Raw genomic sequence first — 19162 nt, 5'->3', positions numbered from 1 at the left:
TCTGTCACTGTTTAAAAGTGTAGTTCTGGAAAGCCAACTTTTTTTTTTTTTTTTAGAAAAATGTGGAGTACAAAAAGCACAGAAGACAAAAGATATTTTGAATTTTTATCTGATAGTTTGAACAAGCGGAACTTTGCAAGAAAATAATTCTAAAGACTGAAAAATATATTAATTACAAGACTTGTTAATGTCTTTACTGTTACAAAAATTGTCTAGGCTCTTATACAAATCTATAGCCAGAAGGGGACATTTATAAAAAAATAAATAGGCACCCTAGGTAAGTTAAAACAAGTTAACACATATTAGTTAGCAAATATTACGTACATACATACATGGAGTGCAGAGTCAAATATAAAAACAAAGGTGCCTCGATTAGCTGTCTATTTAATTAAATACCCGGTAAACATGGGTCACATAGAAAGTTGTCTGGTAAGATTGTTTCAAGCAAAGCAAGGAGACTGAAATACACCTAAATTACCGCAGCTACTTTAAAAATATGTTTACCAGTTGTGCTTACTGGAAGCCAAATTCATTGGTATCAGTAATAGGCATTCATATTGCTCATTGTACAGAAGTATGAACATTGCTATGCATGTTTAAAAATAAGTGTTCTAACATCATTCACAGTTGTTGCTGTGCTATTCATACATAAAAATACTGTCATTTCAAATACAAGATTTTTGCAAAACATTTTACAAATTATACATTATTTACAAATTCCAATCTTTGTTTTTACGTAAGTATTAGAAGACAGTTTTACTTAACTGGCTACATATATTATGTAACATTGCTAGATGAACTAGAAAAGTTTGATTTACAGGTTCTAAAATCTCTCTCAAAAATGTTACAATTTGGAATCTTCCAAGTTCTTACATTTTCAGGGTTCTTTTTCTGTATTCAACTGATTTCCTCACAAAAGGATAGTTTAAGTTGCTGTTTACCAGCAGCCATACCTAAACATGCATAATTGTTTGCACTACGAATTCTAGAATTAATTTTTTTTCCAAGTGCTACAACAAATTTTGATCAAGAAGGTAGAAATAAGAAGATTAATCTGAGATACCTGGTTTGTTGCATATATCATGTTCCAGTTCTACTGTAACTTACATGTAGTTAAAAAAACCCAAACCCTGACCTTCACACAGAATAACCAGAACTACTGTTTAAATGTATACCTTGGATAATCGTGCTGAACAATTGCCAACATTTGGTTGAAGCACTAAAACTCGTAGGATTTATAAACATAAAAAAGCCTTTCTGACTAACAGTAGAAGTATAAGCAAGAGTGTTTATTATGCATATTTAAACTTGCATTCTTTTCCTAACTAAAAGGCATTGATGTTTAGATGTAATCAGCAGCACCCGAAGCTAACACTCTTAATAAGAATAATGGCAAAATTTAACCTTTTCGGATTGTGTCAGGCTTTGCTGACAGTAGTTCTAAATTATACATGGTTCAATGTTATGGTAAGACTGAAACTGAACTCTAAGCCCCCGCCTCTGACACCACAAGACAGAGTGGGACATTTCAAACAATCAGGGCTGCCATGAGGGTGAAATCCTGTTCTCCCTTCTTTCCTCCCCAGCCCTCAGTGGGGCACGTGCTGGCCCTCACCACTCACTAGATGGTTAGTTACATCAGTGCACAGAACTAAATAAAAGCCAAATAAATCCTCCTCTTTGTTACTGAAATAAGTCAGGTTAACAAAAGATGTGGTAAATGTCAGAGCTGCCAAAACTGCATGGCAGAGTGCTAGAGCAGAGAAAGAGAGGAACCTCTTCTTTTCATGCCTCCTCAGCCACCACAGTCTGAACCACTGCAGGTTCAGTCAGCCTGATCTGCTAATACAGAACATATCCATGTGTAGGACTGCTCCGAACAGGAAAACACATTGCCAGTAAAGTCAAATGTCTGATCCCCATTAAACATCGCTCAAAATGTCAAGCTGAAAAAAGATAGGAAGTTCAATAAATAGCAGCATTGACTTTTCATGCAATTGTAGAATAAATCAGAACTAAACATAAATAGTAAATATATCTAAAACCTTACAAAATTAAACTTTCATAGCTGCATGATAACTCTGTATTTTAAAATTACCATCCTATTCTGCTATATCAGTTTGTAGCTTATGTGGTTAAATTTAATTTTAATAACTTAAAGTATACAGCTTATAGGGTGAACAGATCTGAGAAATGTGTTTAAAAACGTACACTAACATAGAGCAGGTATATTAACAGGACAGTCCATTACTGCAGTTTACTTGAATTCCCTTTGAAAATCTTAAATATTTAACACTTGCAGACCAGAACCAGTTTTGAAGAATTACTATTATTAAGGCTTTTCAAATAAAAAAATTAGAAATTCTCTGGGTAAACTTGTATTGAAGACACTTGAAGGTTTGTGAAAGCACGGACTCTCAGAGAAGTCAGCTGAAAAAAACCATGTCACATGCTACCTATCAGGACAAATACTGCTCTGTTATAACTACATTTACTACACTATATATGGTAATACGTTTATCCCTTTTGTTAGTCTAGAAGTATGTAGTAACCACAGTCTGAAGGAACACTTTTTAAACTGCAACTAATTAAATCTTCTTACAAAATTAGTAACATCTCGTTGATCCCACTGCTGTAAGATGCATACACCTAAAGGGACCATCTTTAATATAAACCATAGAAGACAAGCTGAGTAACAGAGGTAAGCATTAAGGCAATTAGAGTAACAAATCGAAGAACCAGAAGTTTAGCACCTCTTCTCCTCTGTTCACCTCTATTTGCATATTCATTTAAACAGTCGTAACTCCTAAACAAAGTACAGTCAACTGGGTACCTAGTTATCACACACACAGAGATTAAAGGTTTGGGCCCATTTACAGACTACATGAAATGCAAAAGTCAGATCCAGATCATTATTTTTTCTTAATACTCTATCTACTGCAGTGTATGCCTTCTACATTTGCCTTGTACCTTTGCTCGGATGTGGGATGCCTGGGCTCAAGAGTAGCATGGTATGTAGCATTCAGTTCTACTCCAGCTGGTGGAGGATGCTTTTCTTTGTGAAAGCTTCCACTATCTGTAAAATACAGCTTGGGTCTCTGATGGTATTTCATCCTGTATGTGTCAGTCATACAACTATCTACTGAAAAATAAGTCGTTAGGGATACACTATCATTTCCATCCACATAGCTAGCACTTGGTCCTGTGTGACGAGATCCTTTCTTTAAAAAGTTTTCAGACACAGTCCAAAAGTTATTAACTGATAAGTGAGGTGGAGAATCTGGTTTATGAACAAACAGTTCATTCCCTTGAAACTGCTCTTTAAGCCTTTGTTCGTTTGTAAATACGCTTGCTTCTGTCGCAGATTTTAAAGGTGTACCTGTTTGCCTTAACGGATTATTTTGCAACACTTCTGTTGATTTTACATCAGCTGCCGAGTTATTTTCTGATCCTGGCAAAGTATTCAGAGCGTATTTCTTCGGCGGTAAAGGGGGAGGAAGATTCTGGTACACTGCTTCAGGCACCCAAAGAGCATCCACCCTTCGGAGTGGGTGCCCAGCATGTTCACCAGGAGGGGGAAGCACCATGGGCCTTTCTGACAGGTTCTGTGGCACATAAGGCGACAACCCCACCTTCGGACCAAACGTTCTTGCATGATGAGGCTGCGGCTGGGAAGAGGAGTGAAAATCATTGTTGATCAGCTTCCTTCCACAGACATTTTCTGTATAGGGGTGGGATACACCATCAGCACAATACACCGACACATTCATCTTCTCAAACTTATCTGGATTAAGCCACTCTGAAGAATTCTGTTCGTTTGCCTTGTTCCTACTTTCCGACTTAATTATGTCTTTAAGAACTGGCTGTAGAGCTGACGATGGGAAAAGTTTCCTATTGGTCTCAGGCATTTCAGCTCTAAAATACAAAAACACACAGGATGTAAGTATCCATGAAAACATAAGAAAAAGCTCAAACAACCCAAGGCCTTTTTTCAAAGACGGCCTTGGTAACACTGCTTAAGTATTCAAACTGACTAGAGAATTGGGATCTGCTTAACATACAGCCATTTGATTAAAAGTTGTATTAAATCACTCCAAGGTTTCTTTCATTTGAAATGTAAGGTGCCCCAAAATATCTCTGCAAGAGACTGAATATCTGTAAGGTAAGATAAACTCCTTCAACATTCAGGACTCTGTCAAACATGACCTCTGCTCTCTTCTAAGCATCCCTGTGACTCAGTCCGATTCGTTCACTTTTCAAATATTAGATGTTACTTTTGGGTGCTAAATTTGTATTTAGATTCTTGATTTTTAGGAGGTACTGAGTACTTACAGTTCAAATTAGAAACAACGGGTATATAGCAGCAGTTTCTAAACAAAAGTTACCTTTTCCTCCCCTTCCAGCCAAACTTTTCAAAACTTTATGGGGTTATTGTGCTAACCACAAATTGGTTAACCACTGCCTGTTGTAGTATATAAACTCAAAACAGAAAACTATTAAAGCCCTTTGCTCTCGTTAAGATGATTTAAAACAATGTAAGCTATTTGTTTCCACTGACAGCACCAAAATTAAAGACAGACAGCATTTAGCCCTATCCATTATGTAACATACAAAAGACATTGTCAAAAATATTCAATACCTTAACTTTTGCATGCTTAATATTGATTGCTATCATGTAACAGAATTCAGTATTTCTTACACTATTACACAGTAAATTAATGCCAGTATTAGTTACCTCTTTACTGGAGGACTGGGCACCTGCAAATGTAATTCTGTCGGGAAATTAACATGAGGTCTGTAGTTAACTTCTGAATTGATTTGGTCTTTCCTCACATCTGGGGGTATAAAAAAAATTATTTCAAAATAATCAGAAATACAGTCCAATTCCTTCTTTCTAATTCCTCACAGGTTACAAAACCGAACAAAACACAACAGGACAATTAATTCTTTTCAAGATTTGACATTGATCAAAATAACCATTTTGAAGACAATCTGTCACAGAAGGTCAGATCTTATATTAATCGAAAATAATCTGGAGGAAATGTTCTGTTTTTTTTTTTTTAAAATGTTACCAGAAAAATAGGTAATTACCACAATTTTGAAGTCCTATAGACATGTTTTCAAGATCATCTTAATATTTCATCTAATTAAAAGCACATTTTCAAAAGCAGCTTTTTATAGAAGCATGTTTATTCAAACATCCAAAACTAATTCAAATTTCAAAATAATAACTATTTATGATTTCTGAAATTTCACATCATGTAGTAATTAAATGGAATTAATACTGTAGGGATTGGGGGGTGCTTTGGTTTTTTGTTGTTGTTTGCGCATTTTTATTTTATTTTTTTTAAAGACATGCATTATGCATTATTTGAAACAGATTAAAAAGCTTACAGCAAACTGTACAGTTCTTAGAGATGCTGAACAGACAGAGAGCGCTCTCAGCCACGTGCCTTAAACACGCAAGACGAGAGTGCCTGGACCAGCACTACTACACTCCAACTCTAGAAGCTCCTTTTATTCACGGGCAAAGGCAAAGAATCATTCTCTAAAAATACACAATTTCTGCACAATGCAGCCCCTAGTTAACAGTAAATAAAGGACGCATTGAAGCATCATGTCGACATCACACAGAATAAAACACTCGCTTGGCAAGTGACAAGCAATGGTCTATTTGTTTAGAGATAGATATTAGAAGTCTTCCTAATGCAATGATTGGCCCATTATAATCAGTCACCTGCTCTGAAGCCATTCAAAGGAAGTCTTATTTTGTGTATGTATGCACTGGATTCATATAACTACTAAGCCTATTTCAGAAAAATGGGAATTAAATTCAAAAAAGGCGGCATACATTGCCTGATTTCTAGTAGAATAATCTTGTGTTTAGTAGACAGTACTAAATTAGACCATTTCCAATGGGATAACACAGGCAGTTCCATACTCCCATCAAGAAAAGCTACAAAAATTTTGTATCTATTCTTAAATGATGTAATCTTACTAAGATAAAATATTTTTTTATTCACTTGTTATTTCCCCAAGTTTAAATAAAGTCTTGGAACTTTTGCTTCATGAGTAAAAAACCTCAACAACATAAAAGAACTAAACTAAAATCTTTGGGTGATGCTGTTGGGTGATACTTGTTTTGAGGGTCAATATCTGCCCTATCTTTACTTGATGGAAGACTAAAGACACTAAATTTTTGACAAAGAACACAAGTTGTAGAGGCTAAAATGGCATATAGCACAAGAGACAAAGCCCCCATATGGCTTTCCTTCGAGCCTCGAAATGAAACAAAAAAAACAAAAAAATTCTTGCTATTCCAGCACAATAAACAACACCACAACCTTAGAAAGAACACTTAGAGGAAAATATTGTTACTGAATGAGCCCGTGTGACACTGCCAAGGGACAAGACATTAACCTGAAAGAAAGTTCAGAACTGCTCCAGTGGGCCATGGCATCAGAGCTAACACTGAGGTAATACTTCCGACAGAAAACATTTGATTCTGCTACAGCTTTTAAATGAACTGTAAATTGCTTTACTGGAAAAAAAATGCACAGGCTCTGCCACATTATTTCCTGTGAATATTTCCAATTCAGTATTTAATCTTAGTCCCAACTTCAGGATAGAGTTCTAAGAAAGAATCAGTTAAGCAGTTTGCTAGGTTAACCGTGTCTGAAGCTAGTGTTTTGAACTTCCAGACTTTGAATATATCGACTTTTATACAAGAGCACTTCTACTTAAAAATCGCAAATAATTCGCTCATACAAGTGCTCTTTAATTCCCCAAACCGCCTGATGTGAAGATTACAGATTTTCATGTTTTTGCCTTTACTCCAAGCCAAAGTCCTAAGGACTGTAGCACGTTCAGCCCCGCAGAGGCAGTACCACAAGTCGGTCCGGAGGCGGCAGCAAAGGTTAATAAGCTGTTCCCAAGGGTGCTGTGACCACGGCACACCTTCAGCCAAAGCTGCTCAGCGATACCAGCTGGTTTGTGCCTTCAGAATTCCAGCTCACTTAAAAATAGATGTGTTATTTTCTCTTCTGCTGACAGGATATCCATGCATGGTTAAAACCAGACGCAGCCTCGGTTGGGAATTTTGGCTCTACGTTCTTTGCAAACCTAAATACGGGGCACACAAGCACTGCGCTCGGCTGGAGACTGACATCCTTATCAATGGGTCATAAGCAGCTTACCAATAAACGAAATGTCACTCCAGTTTCTCAAGTACAAACCAGTTTGCTTTTAAGATTCATGAAGATCTATTTTCACATCTGAATAGCCAATCTAGATTTTCAGAAGATTAACAATCATTCTGTAGCTAACAGGTAAAACAGGCAAGTTCTCCTCTAATATCTCCATTTACACATACAGATGCAAAAATCTGCAAAGCCCAATTTTGGGGGAGGGGGGGGGACCCCCAAAAAACCACACCACATTAAATTCAATTTCCTTCTAATGTGCTTTAGCTGCATGTTTCCTGTAGTTTTGATTCCCTGATCTTTTAATTTATTTTTTTTAAGTTGCCAATAAAAAACCCAAGGTGTAATACTTTTTGTAACAAGTACTATGGCAAATTCCTCTCCCTGAACCCAGACATTCTTCTGTATTCAACTGAAATGACAGACGAACTTACTGGAAGCTTTGGAAATGCGGAGCAAACACATAGTCCCGGTCAAGAAGGTAAACACATTATAACTTGTCCAAAATATAATATTATTTTAAAAAAACAATGACCACCTTCAGAAAAAAACCCCTTATTTTCAAGAAATTCTCCTTTTGGAGCAACATTCAGTTGCAAAACATTTCTTATATATTCATTAGTGGAATTTTTTTCCATGGCTTTAAACATCTGGAAAAAATGAAAATAAAGTTCCACTGTTGTTTTTTTTTGGGGGGTGGGGTGGTACATTCTTGCAGATGTGTGAGAGTTCAAGTAAGTTTTGAAGTGAAGCAACAGTCGACAAAGAACACCAACTATTACCCTCCCTTCATTCTGATCTGCCCATCTCAAGAAGTTTATCAGGTCTTTAATTTTAAATTGCAAAACTTCTCACATTAATAAAGTGAATTACAAATGTGAGTGCTTTACATTTCAGTCTTCATGGGCTGCTTGACTGCATTTAGAAATCCTGAAAGTTTAGGGTTTGGGCTGTTGGGTTTTTTTTTTAAACCAAAATCTTTAATACTTTAAAGACACTCCCGAAAAGCATTTATTTGTTTCTGTTTCATGTTAAGTAAATTAAGTAGCTGCATACTTTAATTCACTACCCAGTTCTTCAAACACAACAGTCACATACACTGACTGCACCACAAGGTTAACAACTGGATTTTCTTAAATATAGTTGCATATTTTAAATTATTACTATAAATGTATGGTTTTCCTAAGAAGATGAGTTTTTTCAGAATTAGGGTTGGTTTGTGGGGTTTTCTGAAGTGACAAACAAAGGCAATTTGGATTCTTCTTACATACTCAGCAGAGCTTCAGAATGATTCTAGATTTCAGTTGGAGTTGTCTCATGCTATTGAACTGAATAATTATTAATGGGAAAACCTCTGGGTTTGTACTATTACAAGCATTGCTTTGCATTTATTTTCAAAGGGAAGAAATTATTAATTTAAGGCATTGATTCCAAGTACATAATTTTTGAGATCACGAACTGCAACTTTTAATACTGCATCTTAAATAGGAGCCCATCAAGCACTTGGCCAATTTTAATCACAGTGCTTATTCTACTGACAGGTTAGGTCAAGAATGAAGTGCTCTGAACTTTGGGGGGGTGGGAGGAGAGGAATCTAGAAAACAAGGCTTCTAGGGTTTAATTTATTATTTTTTTCCCCTTAACCCTCCCAACAGTAATGCCTTTTATTGAAATTGTCAGGAGTGGCAATTTCATGAAGACATCTCTGCCTTAGGAATTGGGGAGGGTTGTCACAAAAGCCAACAAAAACCCCTTTATGATTGAAAATGATTATCGGTAGCTAGCACACGGACTGCTCTGAAAACCCATTAAAAAAATTCTATAGCCCTTTCCAACTTCCAAGAATTATAGTCATCCTTCTTCCACTTGAAGAATGTGAGGTTGGAAATTTTGCCCTCACACTGTTCATGTCACATGTTCTTTACAAACAAACAAAAACAATAGCCTCTACAATTCATCAAGTTCAAACTTCATAAACACTAACTCATTAATATGAATTAAGGAGACTGTATCTGCGTACTTAACAGCCACATTCTCCTGCCAAAATTTGATCACACAAATTAGGGATTGGCCTTGTGGGACACGTGCTTCAGCACAACAGTTATCTGCTGCTGACTACCAGTGAAAGAGGCAGCTATTTGATCTGCATAACCACTGTGTGATCCAATGCACTATCTTTATAATGCTCTAACAATAAGTTTATTTTTGTAAGTCAGGGACAGAATTCCTCAACTGCTGAACAGTAGCCTTACTCAGCTCCAGTTAAAAATGCAGCGCTGGTAAAGCATAGTTATACAAATGGTGGGCATAATTAGAAGTCCAACATTATTTCCATAAGAAGTTTTCCACACAAAAAACCACACAGATATTTTTTTTCAAGTTGCCACGAGAGGCTAACAAAGATTTCTTACATTCCATTCCTCTCTCAGGAAGGACTGGGCATTTCTTTCTTAAAGTACTATTTTCTAGGACTCCGTTTGGTATTCACCTACCAACTCATGTATTGTTCATAATATTCAGAGATACAACATAAAGTGATACAACTGATACCTGTAAATGACTACTGTTGCCCTTGCTAAAGGTGTCCTGACACACTTTTTAGACAACCAAAAAACTGAGTCTAAATAAATCTTTAACCCCAAATACATGTGAAATGATCAAATTCTTCAGGTATCTTTTCAGTGCATTAATCACTTCCACTAAAAGTATTATTGTCCAAAACATGCACACATGTGAGAACTTCACATTTGATTTAGAATACATACAGTTTTGTTATAGAACTATTCAAAAGTTAGTTATTGGATTAGAATAACTGAATAGATGGGATCTTATCATCAATGTTTTATAATAACTCTAAGAATCACCTAGAACCACTACACGTTTTTAAAGAAAAGGTACGATGCATGTTGAAAGCTTTAAGTATACTTAAGTACAGTACATAGTTCTCTCCAGAGAATACTCATTATTAAGCTCAAACATTGTTTGAACCCACCTATATTTTTCATTCCAACAGAGTCCTTTATGTGTTTTTCACTGGTGTGTTTTTTTTTTTTTTTTGCTATCCAAGTGTGGGTTTTTTCCCAGTGGTATGAGAAGTATAGTACAGTACAGAACTAAAGCAGAATAAATGTCATGCAAAAACAGATCTTTGCATTCCATGCAACATCAATTTTGGGTTTGATTTTTTTGTTCTCAAAATAAACAAACATCAAATCAGTTCTATTTCCACAACCAAAAAATAAATTTGAATAATGACAGAAAAGATAAAAGTGGTATGGAAAAGCACACCCCCCCCCCCCCAGTTTAAGTCTTAGAAGAAACTATACTATACATTATTTGAAAAGAAGTATGATATCTATAAAAATCAAACATTTCCTGGGGAAGTGGCCTAATATTTATTGCACCTCTTTGTACAAGCACCATTCCATTGTTCTAGCAACAGTAGATAATGAATTTGGCTGGCCTCATGCTGACCTATAATATTTATATGCCAAGGCATTTATCAACTTTATAAAAACCCAACAGACATATTAGTATGTAAAAGGAAGTAGATTTCCTTATTACAAGTGTTTCTTCCTGATATTGCTTCATATCTTGAAGGAAAACAAATGGTACCACAGTCCACCCAGACATTTAAAAAAAAAAAAAAATATCTTCCTTAGTATCCACCAGGCAAGCTCACGGAAATGCTTTTGGGGAAAACAAAGGGAGTAAACAAAATTACCATGTTTTCTCTTTTTTGGGGTTGGGGTTGGTTTTTTTTTGGGGTGGGGAGCTGGGGTGGAGCAGAGAACATGCACACTTGCTAAAAAAACCTCAAACAAACCATTAAACTGAGAAATATGTTCTCAAAGCAGAATATAAGCAACAGAAATGGAGACTGACATTTAATCATTTCCATTGGATTAAAAAGAAAGCAGCAATTAAGGCCAGTGAAAATAAATTATACTGGATGTTTTATGCCAGCATAGGGTCATCCAAAAATCACAGAATCATTGAATGACAGAATGGTTTTGTTTGGAAGGGACCTTTAAAGTTCATCCAAGTTCAACCCCCTGCTGTGGGCAGGGACATCTTTCACTAGATCAGGCTGCTCAGAACCCCGTCCAACTTGACCTTGACACTTCCAATGATGGGGCGGCCACAACTTCTCTGGGCAACCTGTTCCAGTGTCTCACCACCCTCATCATAAAAACAATTCCTTCCTTCCAATCAAAATCTACCCTCTTTCACTTTAAAACTGTTGCCCCTTGTCATGTCACTACAGGCCTTGGTAAAAATCACTAATACCGGTGAACTATAGTGTTTTCGGTTCCTGTACAGAGAACCTACACCAGCCTGAAGCAGTTACGCCTTGGTCACTTCCTGAAGAAGCAGTGGTATACGACATGCACAAGGAAGGACAAACTGTTCTATCAACCTATAAAGAAAATGCTTTGTAACAAAACACACCAGGGGAGGAAGACTGTGGCAAGAAGAATCATTGTATCCTGATTAGCTAACAATTTATAAGGAAGCTGTGGCCTCCCAAAACAATACTTACATTTTCCACACCAAAATACCATATTTAAAATAGATCCAAGTGCTACAAAAAAGTCACCTAGCCTGTTGCTTTGGTCCTACAGGTCATGTGAAACAACTGGTTGGGAGACATGTCATGCTTTTACACGACTCAGCACACAGCTGAGCACTGCCACTGCTGTCTGAAAGGAGATGCTAAGAAAGGTGAATTCCCACCATGCATATTCATGACCTAGCACAGAAGCAGGGACCTACTGCTGCTGCTACTGTCATAACAGAAACAATTTTCTTCACATGATGGTGGAGCACTGAAAAAACCCAACCCCTCCATTTGGGAACCCATATATCACGGCAGATAGCTAGGAATCCATTTACACTGTACATTTGCTCTACAAGAAAGCCAAAAAACTGAATAAATGAAGGTGCTTTGTGGAGCAGAATGCTTTAAATGCCCCTGAAAAAAGTGATATGGTTATTGAACTGCTGCTCCATCACATTTCCATCAAAATATACCAAGAAGGGAAATGAACACTTTCCATCTTTATCCATCAGTCTAACCCACTGAAAAGATTAAAAACATGCACAAGAACAAAATTTGCAATTCACTGTGGAGGAAATAACCCCACAAAACAGACTTATTTTGCTGTTTTAAAAAGACAGAGTACCCAGGCTATGATGAGTCAGCAAGAGAGCTGTCTACTGAAAAAAGTATATAAAAAACCCTAACATCATGGCCAAAACAGCCACAAATTCCATGCCCATTTTCTTCTAATCCACCTAAATGCAGCCAACGTGATACACAAATTGTCTAACTTTGAAATATTTGGTTATGGCTTGTGAAAAAAAAAAGCAATGATAAATTGTACATACATTTTTCAATTTTATGAAGCATCATGACATTAAGTTTGGAGCAAAATTATAAAATACAAAAGGCTAATCAGAAATCTGTCCATCTCTTGTGTGATATGAGTAAGACAGTATTAAAATTTTGGTACATCTAAATTATTTTTAGAAAACTTCTTATTCTTTATACAAGTTAAAGTCCTTACCGTAAAAGTTTCTGTTCTGCTGGGATACTGAATGTAACACATTGTCAGCTTTTTTCATTAACAGGTTCTGTTCGCTGCAAAAGAAGCACACATGTAATTTGAAGGCTTAAACTACTGATGTATGATCACAAACTTTATTGCCTCGAGTGCATACAAGCATAAAAACTTTGTCTATGTGAAACTAACTCTTGTTATCATCACTGCCACATTTTTTACTAACACACACGCACTTTACATAAGATACGTAAGATAGTAGGGGCGGCCCTTTAATACTTTTAACACCGCAATAGAAAAATGATGTATCACCTGTGAGAAAGAACTACCGACTGCACTTTTTCTCACTGTAAACTAAAGAATTTCGTAAAAATTTCAGAAAGTGCTTATTAACAGAGATCACCAAGAAAGCATGACAGTTTTGAATACCTGTTTTCTGTAGTGATTTTCAAATGGAACAGACACCACTGGTCACCTAATTCAATTTATTTGAGGTTTTACCTAAAATTGCCACTTTAGTGCAGCAAAAGAATACTACCCATGTGGTACTATATGGTTTCCAATTTCATCATCAGTATCACCCATGTCTGCAATAAATACATTTTTCAGTGTTAATAGTTTACACCGTGAATAATTCAAAGTTAAATATATAGCAGCATCTGACTATGACAAGCTTAAGTTTTCTAAAAATGCAAAAATCTCATTAGTGTCAGTATCTTAAGTATGTGTAACCTGTTACAATAACATTCTATCTTGTCCATTTTCCTAGTGTGACATTTTGCTATTCATTAATACTCTGTTGTGACAACAAACATCATTCTGTAAGTTGTGACTGTCACTTGGTCTTTCATTCATAGGGATTTTAATTTAAAAAAATTTTCTCAAACTGGAAGAAAACTGGAAGATTACAGCAGCAAACCCAAGAGGAGAAAAAAAAAATCATTAAAAAAAATCAGCAGGTTTAGTAAACCTTGCTGGTTTAGTTGAGCAAAAAGCATGCCTTACCAATCCAGATAGGGAGCTGACAAACACCCTGCCAATTACTTCCTTCACCAAAAGTAAGGCAAGGAAGAAGATACACAGTGGCATTTTTCAATTAAAAAAAAAGATTTGTTATTGAAAGGACAGGAAAACAAGAAAAATACTGACAGAAACAGCAAGAATGGAGAAAGAACCTAACAGAAAACAAAACACTAAGTAATCTTTTTCCACCTTCTAAAAGAAAAGAACTTTCAAGTAATTCATTTGTATTTTTTCAGTTTTATGAGAGAAAGTCTGAATAGTTAGAAGGGCACTACTGGGTATTGCCAGTCAATTCTAATTACCAGTCATATAAAATCTTTCTGGAAGTCCCAAGAAGTCATTTATATTTTGATAAAGTATGGGTTTTTTCTTTATTTCACAAATATTTAACAACAGTGTAAGCAGATTCTTAATGAACTATGTTGTTTTAAATTTATCATATTCTCTCTCATAAAAAGACACATGCAGCATTTGGGCATCCCATTACCTCTGGGGCATGTTTAAAAATGAGGCATGGTTATAATTGTAGAAATCACTGTTCGAGGCAACTGTAAACACTGAAAATATAAACATGGCTTGGAGTAGCTTTACACATATTTATATCATTAACCAATAAAAAGCCCATAAGGTTTTTGTATAAGTGGGGTTTTGTACAGTTTGTTGGGAGGGGAAAGGCAGGACGGGGAGGGGAAAAGAGGGGGATAGATAAAGGCATGGGGTAAAAAGTGTTTTTTAATGGGAAGTACACACCACAGTCATAATCTCCAGTTCAAAAAGTCCATGAAGCAGCCAAATACAACAGGCCAAAAGAATACACTTAAAAAACACCACTCTATCTGCTATTGTCTTTCATAAGCATCTGCTACCGGCTACTGGTATACACTGAATGCATGTTAGATGAACATTTGGCCCTATCCTGGCATGGCCATTTTTAAGTCCTTATTTATGCTTCTATATGCAAAAATAAAATAATTCCCTAGGAAACTAAGAACTAAGCAAATGACCGATTCTGCTTTCTTGCAGTTCCAAAATAATCTAAAGACATTTAAATTCATACAGAAGCTGTTTTTTGTATGTTTTAAATAAAAAACTTGTTTTGATAACTTGATACAATACTTCATTAAATACATTTTAAAATGTTGTATTTCTGCTTAGAGAACTCAGAGCCTTTTCATTTAGTGGTATTTGCTATTTTCTTCCCCCATAAAATAACTTTTCATGAAAATATATATCCAAAAATTTGCTCAAACCTAGCAATCATTTGTGGCTAGGCTTGGTCTCACAACTGTGCCCTTCCATTCCATGGATATAAGCAAGATTCTAAGAAGAATGTATGGATTCTAGTAGGAACTACATTCCAGATACAGAATACAGAAAATACACACAATATAGAAAACTGCACGTGGAAGGTTGATAACTTTATATTTCACCACGTAATCATTTAGGTTGGAAGGGACCTCTTTAGATCATCTAGTCCAACCCCGCCTTGCTCAAGCAGGGTCAGCTACAGCGGGCTGCCCAGGACCACGTCCAGTTGGGTTATGAGTTCCTCCACAGACAGAGACTCCACGACGCCTCTGGGCAACATACTTGTTACTAGCATATACCAATTCTTAGTAAGTTTAATAAAATTTGGCTACTAATCCCATTTTTGGCCAGTTTTAGTAATTTTACACTTTTCAGCAAAGATTTCTTTCAAACAGGTCAATCAATTATCAAGTGATCAATGTATATCTGAGGTGTTCTAAAAAACTGAATTTCAGAACAATGACTAGTAACAGTATAGAAGATTCACCTACTGCCATTCCCATCTCCTTGTCAGCAGCCTGTCTGTACAACTATTACAGATATGATTTATATAGACACTTGTATTCCATTACAGATCACAAGTTACCCACAGTCTAAAAAACTTGTAACTAAAGAAGTGTAGCAATTATTTCAAATTAACACACCCTGCCTCTCAGCAGGGCTTAGCAGTTCTGGCTCAGTGCCATAGTAATGTGGCTCAGTGCCTTCCAAACAGAACTAGAGTTGCAACCTCAGAGTGAAGGTAAACTTAACACTTGATTGTCCACACCCTTAATTCTAGATACGCTGCTAGCTTTCTAGACATCTGACCTCAAGCGTATAAAGTTCCAAAGCATGTTTTCTTGATTTTTTTTTTGAAACAACACATGAACATCAGAACAACTTATTTTTCTATAAATACAATCTATGCAAGTTCTAAGAGCATTAGCATTACCTGCAGGAAGCACTTTCTTTAACATTCTTGACATCTGCCGGATTGATTCCTTCAATAACAGGCGAGTCCGGATTTGCAGATCCATTGCTGATATGATCACTGCTTTCATATCCAGATTCTGTCCTCTGAATTTGCCAGTTATCACCATGGACTTTTCTCTCTGTAAATCCTTTGCTTTTTTCAGCATTCCCTTTTCCCTCCGAATCCAGTGAACTTCGACTTCCTGTATCCTGTTTTGTTTCATCTTCATAAATAGTCATTAAACCCTTCTTGATTTGGTTCTCTTTTGACCAATGGTTAAAGCTTCGCTCCTTTTCATGCTTAGACTTACTGTTCAGATTTGTCTTGTGCTTTGGGCTGTGCTGTTTTTTCTCAGTCTCACTGAAAATGCTGTCTACATTTAATGTCTCTCGCATTGGTTTCCAACCTTTACTTCTGCTTCTGCTGCTGCTGATACTTCCTTTGTCCCTAGAGTCTTGACTGGTGTCTGTATCATAGCCCGTGATACCATCAGTCCGGGTCCTGATCATAGGTTTCTCCCCAGGAGGAAAAGCTTCTGTTTTATTTGATCCAAGCACCTGTACAGAAAGCTTTGCTTGGTGAGGTGCGTTGTTATGCTTATAGGAGCCTCTTCCCTGGCTGCTGTATATGCGCTGATCAGCACAGTGTCTAAGTCCATTTCCAACTGGAGGAGACCCCGACTTAACATTGGAACAATCTTCCCCAATCAAATCTTATAAGAAGAAAAAAAGCTCCATTAAAGTTCTCATTAATAGTTAGCTGATATTGTCACAGTATTTATGTTTCTTACACTATCTCAACAAATACTGACAACTGGGAAACTCTACTCTTACAGTGTGTTCTCTTAAAAAGAGAAAAAAAAATCTGGACAGCTAGTATTGATAATAAAAGCTATTTAACCCATTGATTCTGTGGTCATATTTTTAAAATGTACCTCTTTGTCTCCCAGACTCTTTTCTTGGTCCTCTGTCTGCATCTTTTCGTAAAGATGAGAAGTTTTTCATATCAGCAGCTTTCTGAGCACACTCTCTGGATATGTCCTTTAGCCTGTCCTTTTGATTGCTGTAACCTAACTTAGCTGCAAAAAATACTTTTTGTCAAAGATCATTACTAAAAAGTCATTCATCATCAAAACACACAAGTATATTTATGTACCATAACATTTAGTTTTTAATATTAATACTACTTAAAAGACTAATGAATTACATAACACAGATTAAGAAAATAAGATGTATAGTATAGATATAAATGCATGGGTATCTCCAAGGAGTCCACTAAATGGAGCTAATGAAAGTAACCAAAGCAGCATTATGTCAAGCATGTCTTACAAACACCTCTTATGTATTAAAATTGAATGCTTGAGGCATTTTCAAAGCATATACTACTTACATAAGATTTTATGAATTATACTGAAAAAATGAATTTAAGTTTAATCTTGTCTAAATGTGAAAGTTTACTTTTAATAAAACAGTGGAGTCACTGTTTACAAAAACAAATCTTTCTATTTCTGAAAAGGTAAATACTGATCATTTTTGAGTCATCGCTCCATCAAAAAAAAAGTTACCAAGCTAAGCATTCTCAGTTTTAAAAAGTCTAGGAATTCAACAATAAAGACAGAGGAGAAACACATCTCAAGAGAACGCAGCATCTCTCTGCCTGAGAAGCATGGGGAGTTTAGAGCAAAGGCACTGACAAGTAACGCAGAAGTCACTGCCCTGATATGACTTCTTACAGCTTGATTCGCTTGGAAGCCTAATGTAGAGATAGAATGCATTTTTCAACACTAAGACAACTTTTTTACTAAGCTTTCCAAACATAAGATAAAGTCCATTAATATACAGGACTACAAATAGCTCTGCATATCACAATACTGTTGGGGAATAGTGTTCCTCAAATAGCCAATGATCCACAGAGCCAAACCATGTCCTCCAAAAGATCAATCAGCTTCAAGTTTCTAATGTGCCTTTTAACTGACAATATGATTGGAAGGCATGATGATATTTGAGAAATAGACCAAGGCCTCAAGAGCCACTTTAGTGCAGGAATAATGAGGGGTAATAAAAAACAATGTTGCATTTACAGTTCTCTAGAAAAGTTAACATTCCATCACAGATATTACTTAAACATTACTTGTTATTCAAAGATCCATTCAAGTACATGACGGAATTCTTCCTTTAGAAATAGTTCTAGTCCAGAGATTAGCACATACCGGAAATGCTATCAACTGAAATATTTCATAATAAGACCCATTCAGGGCTTTTTTTGGGGGTGGGAGTCAGGGGTGGGGAATACATACCTGGACCTCTACCACCACTAGCTTGAATATGGCTTCTACTGAATGCTGAATTATCTGGCTGAAGTTTTTTATTACTCCTTTGATTAGTGGGGTCTTCAATTCCATTCTCTTTCATGTGGTCTGATTTAGGAGCAGAATGCTTTTCAAATCCTATCAAATAACACAGCTATTGTTAGAAATGAAAGGCTTCCTAATTTAAAGTTTCCAATATCTAAATTAAAAAATAAGAGAACTTTTTCATTGCAAATTTAAAAAAAACAAACAAAAGAAAAACCTCACAAAAAACCACAACACATTTCAATATGCTAGGCAATAAGGTTCTGTAATATTTTCTATACCACCATATTTACAGTGGTAGACTACAGTGGAATAGGTTCCTCATTTATTTCTTCCCTGAAGCAGTCTATGTCCTATTGCTACTCATTATGTGAAGAGGAATATGTCAAATTCAACTGGCCTTTTATTTATTTGTATGTTATGCTTAACATTAAAAAAACCAAAAAAACCCCAACCAAGACAGCCGTACAAACAATAGAACCAAAAGACTGGATTCTTACATATTGAGGCCTATGCTATATGAATCTTGTAGAAAAGAATTTTCCTGCAGCTCCTGATTTCTCCCAAAGTTCTGAACTGTGCTTTGTGTGTGTGTGTGTGTGTATATGTGCGTGTGTGTATATATATATATACAGACACATATACAAACACACGTGCTCCAAACATATCTCTGTATTTGTATGAAGTTTTACTTAAAAGAATCTTTTTATCGCATTTTTAAAGGTATTTTAAAAGTATCAATGCACACGTAAGAACA

At 36.1% G+C, this 19162-nt stretch overlaps 1 protein-coding gene across 2 annotated transcripts in view; it reads right to left on the bottom strand.

The window, feature by feature from the left end:
* Positions 1-91: 91 nt before the first annotated feature.
* USP53 (ubiquitin specific peptidase 53) overlaps positions 92-19162 on the bottom strand; it is a 31134-nt gene continuing 12063 nt past the window's right edge. Inside the window, exons 10-15 of one of the 2 annotated variants that reach the window (XM_059826818.1) lie at positions 18349-18498; positions 16987-17130; positions 16032-16764; positions 12773-12846; positions 4736-4841; positions 92-3915 (exon numbers count right to left, since the gene is read on the bottom strand). In XM_059826818.1, the coding sequence (XP_059682801.1) occupies positions 2931-3915; positions 4736-4841; positions 12773-12846; positions 16032-16764; positions 16987-17130; positions 18349-18498 (2192 nt within the window). In that variant the 3' untranslated portion in view covers positions 92-2930. The remainder of the gene's footprint in view (positions 3916-4735; positions 4842-12772; positions 12847-16031; positions 16765-16986; positions 17131-18348; positions 18499-19162) is intronic. The other variant, XM_009821242.2, reaches the window with a different exon arrangement.

Source organism: Gavia stellata, chromosome 19 (assembly GCF_030936135.1).
Source record: "Gavia stellata isolate bGavSte3 chromosome 19, bGavSte3.hap2, whole genome shotgun sequence".
NCBI lineage: Eukaryota > Metazoa > Chordata > Aves > Gaviiformes > Gaviidae > Gavia > Gavia stellata.
The sequence above is the reverse complement of the archived record's forward strand: the minus strand, read 5'-3'. Positions and strand labels throughout refer to the sequence as shown.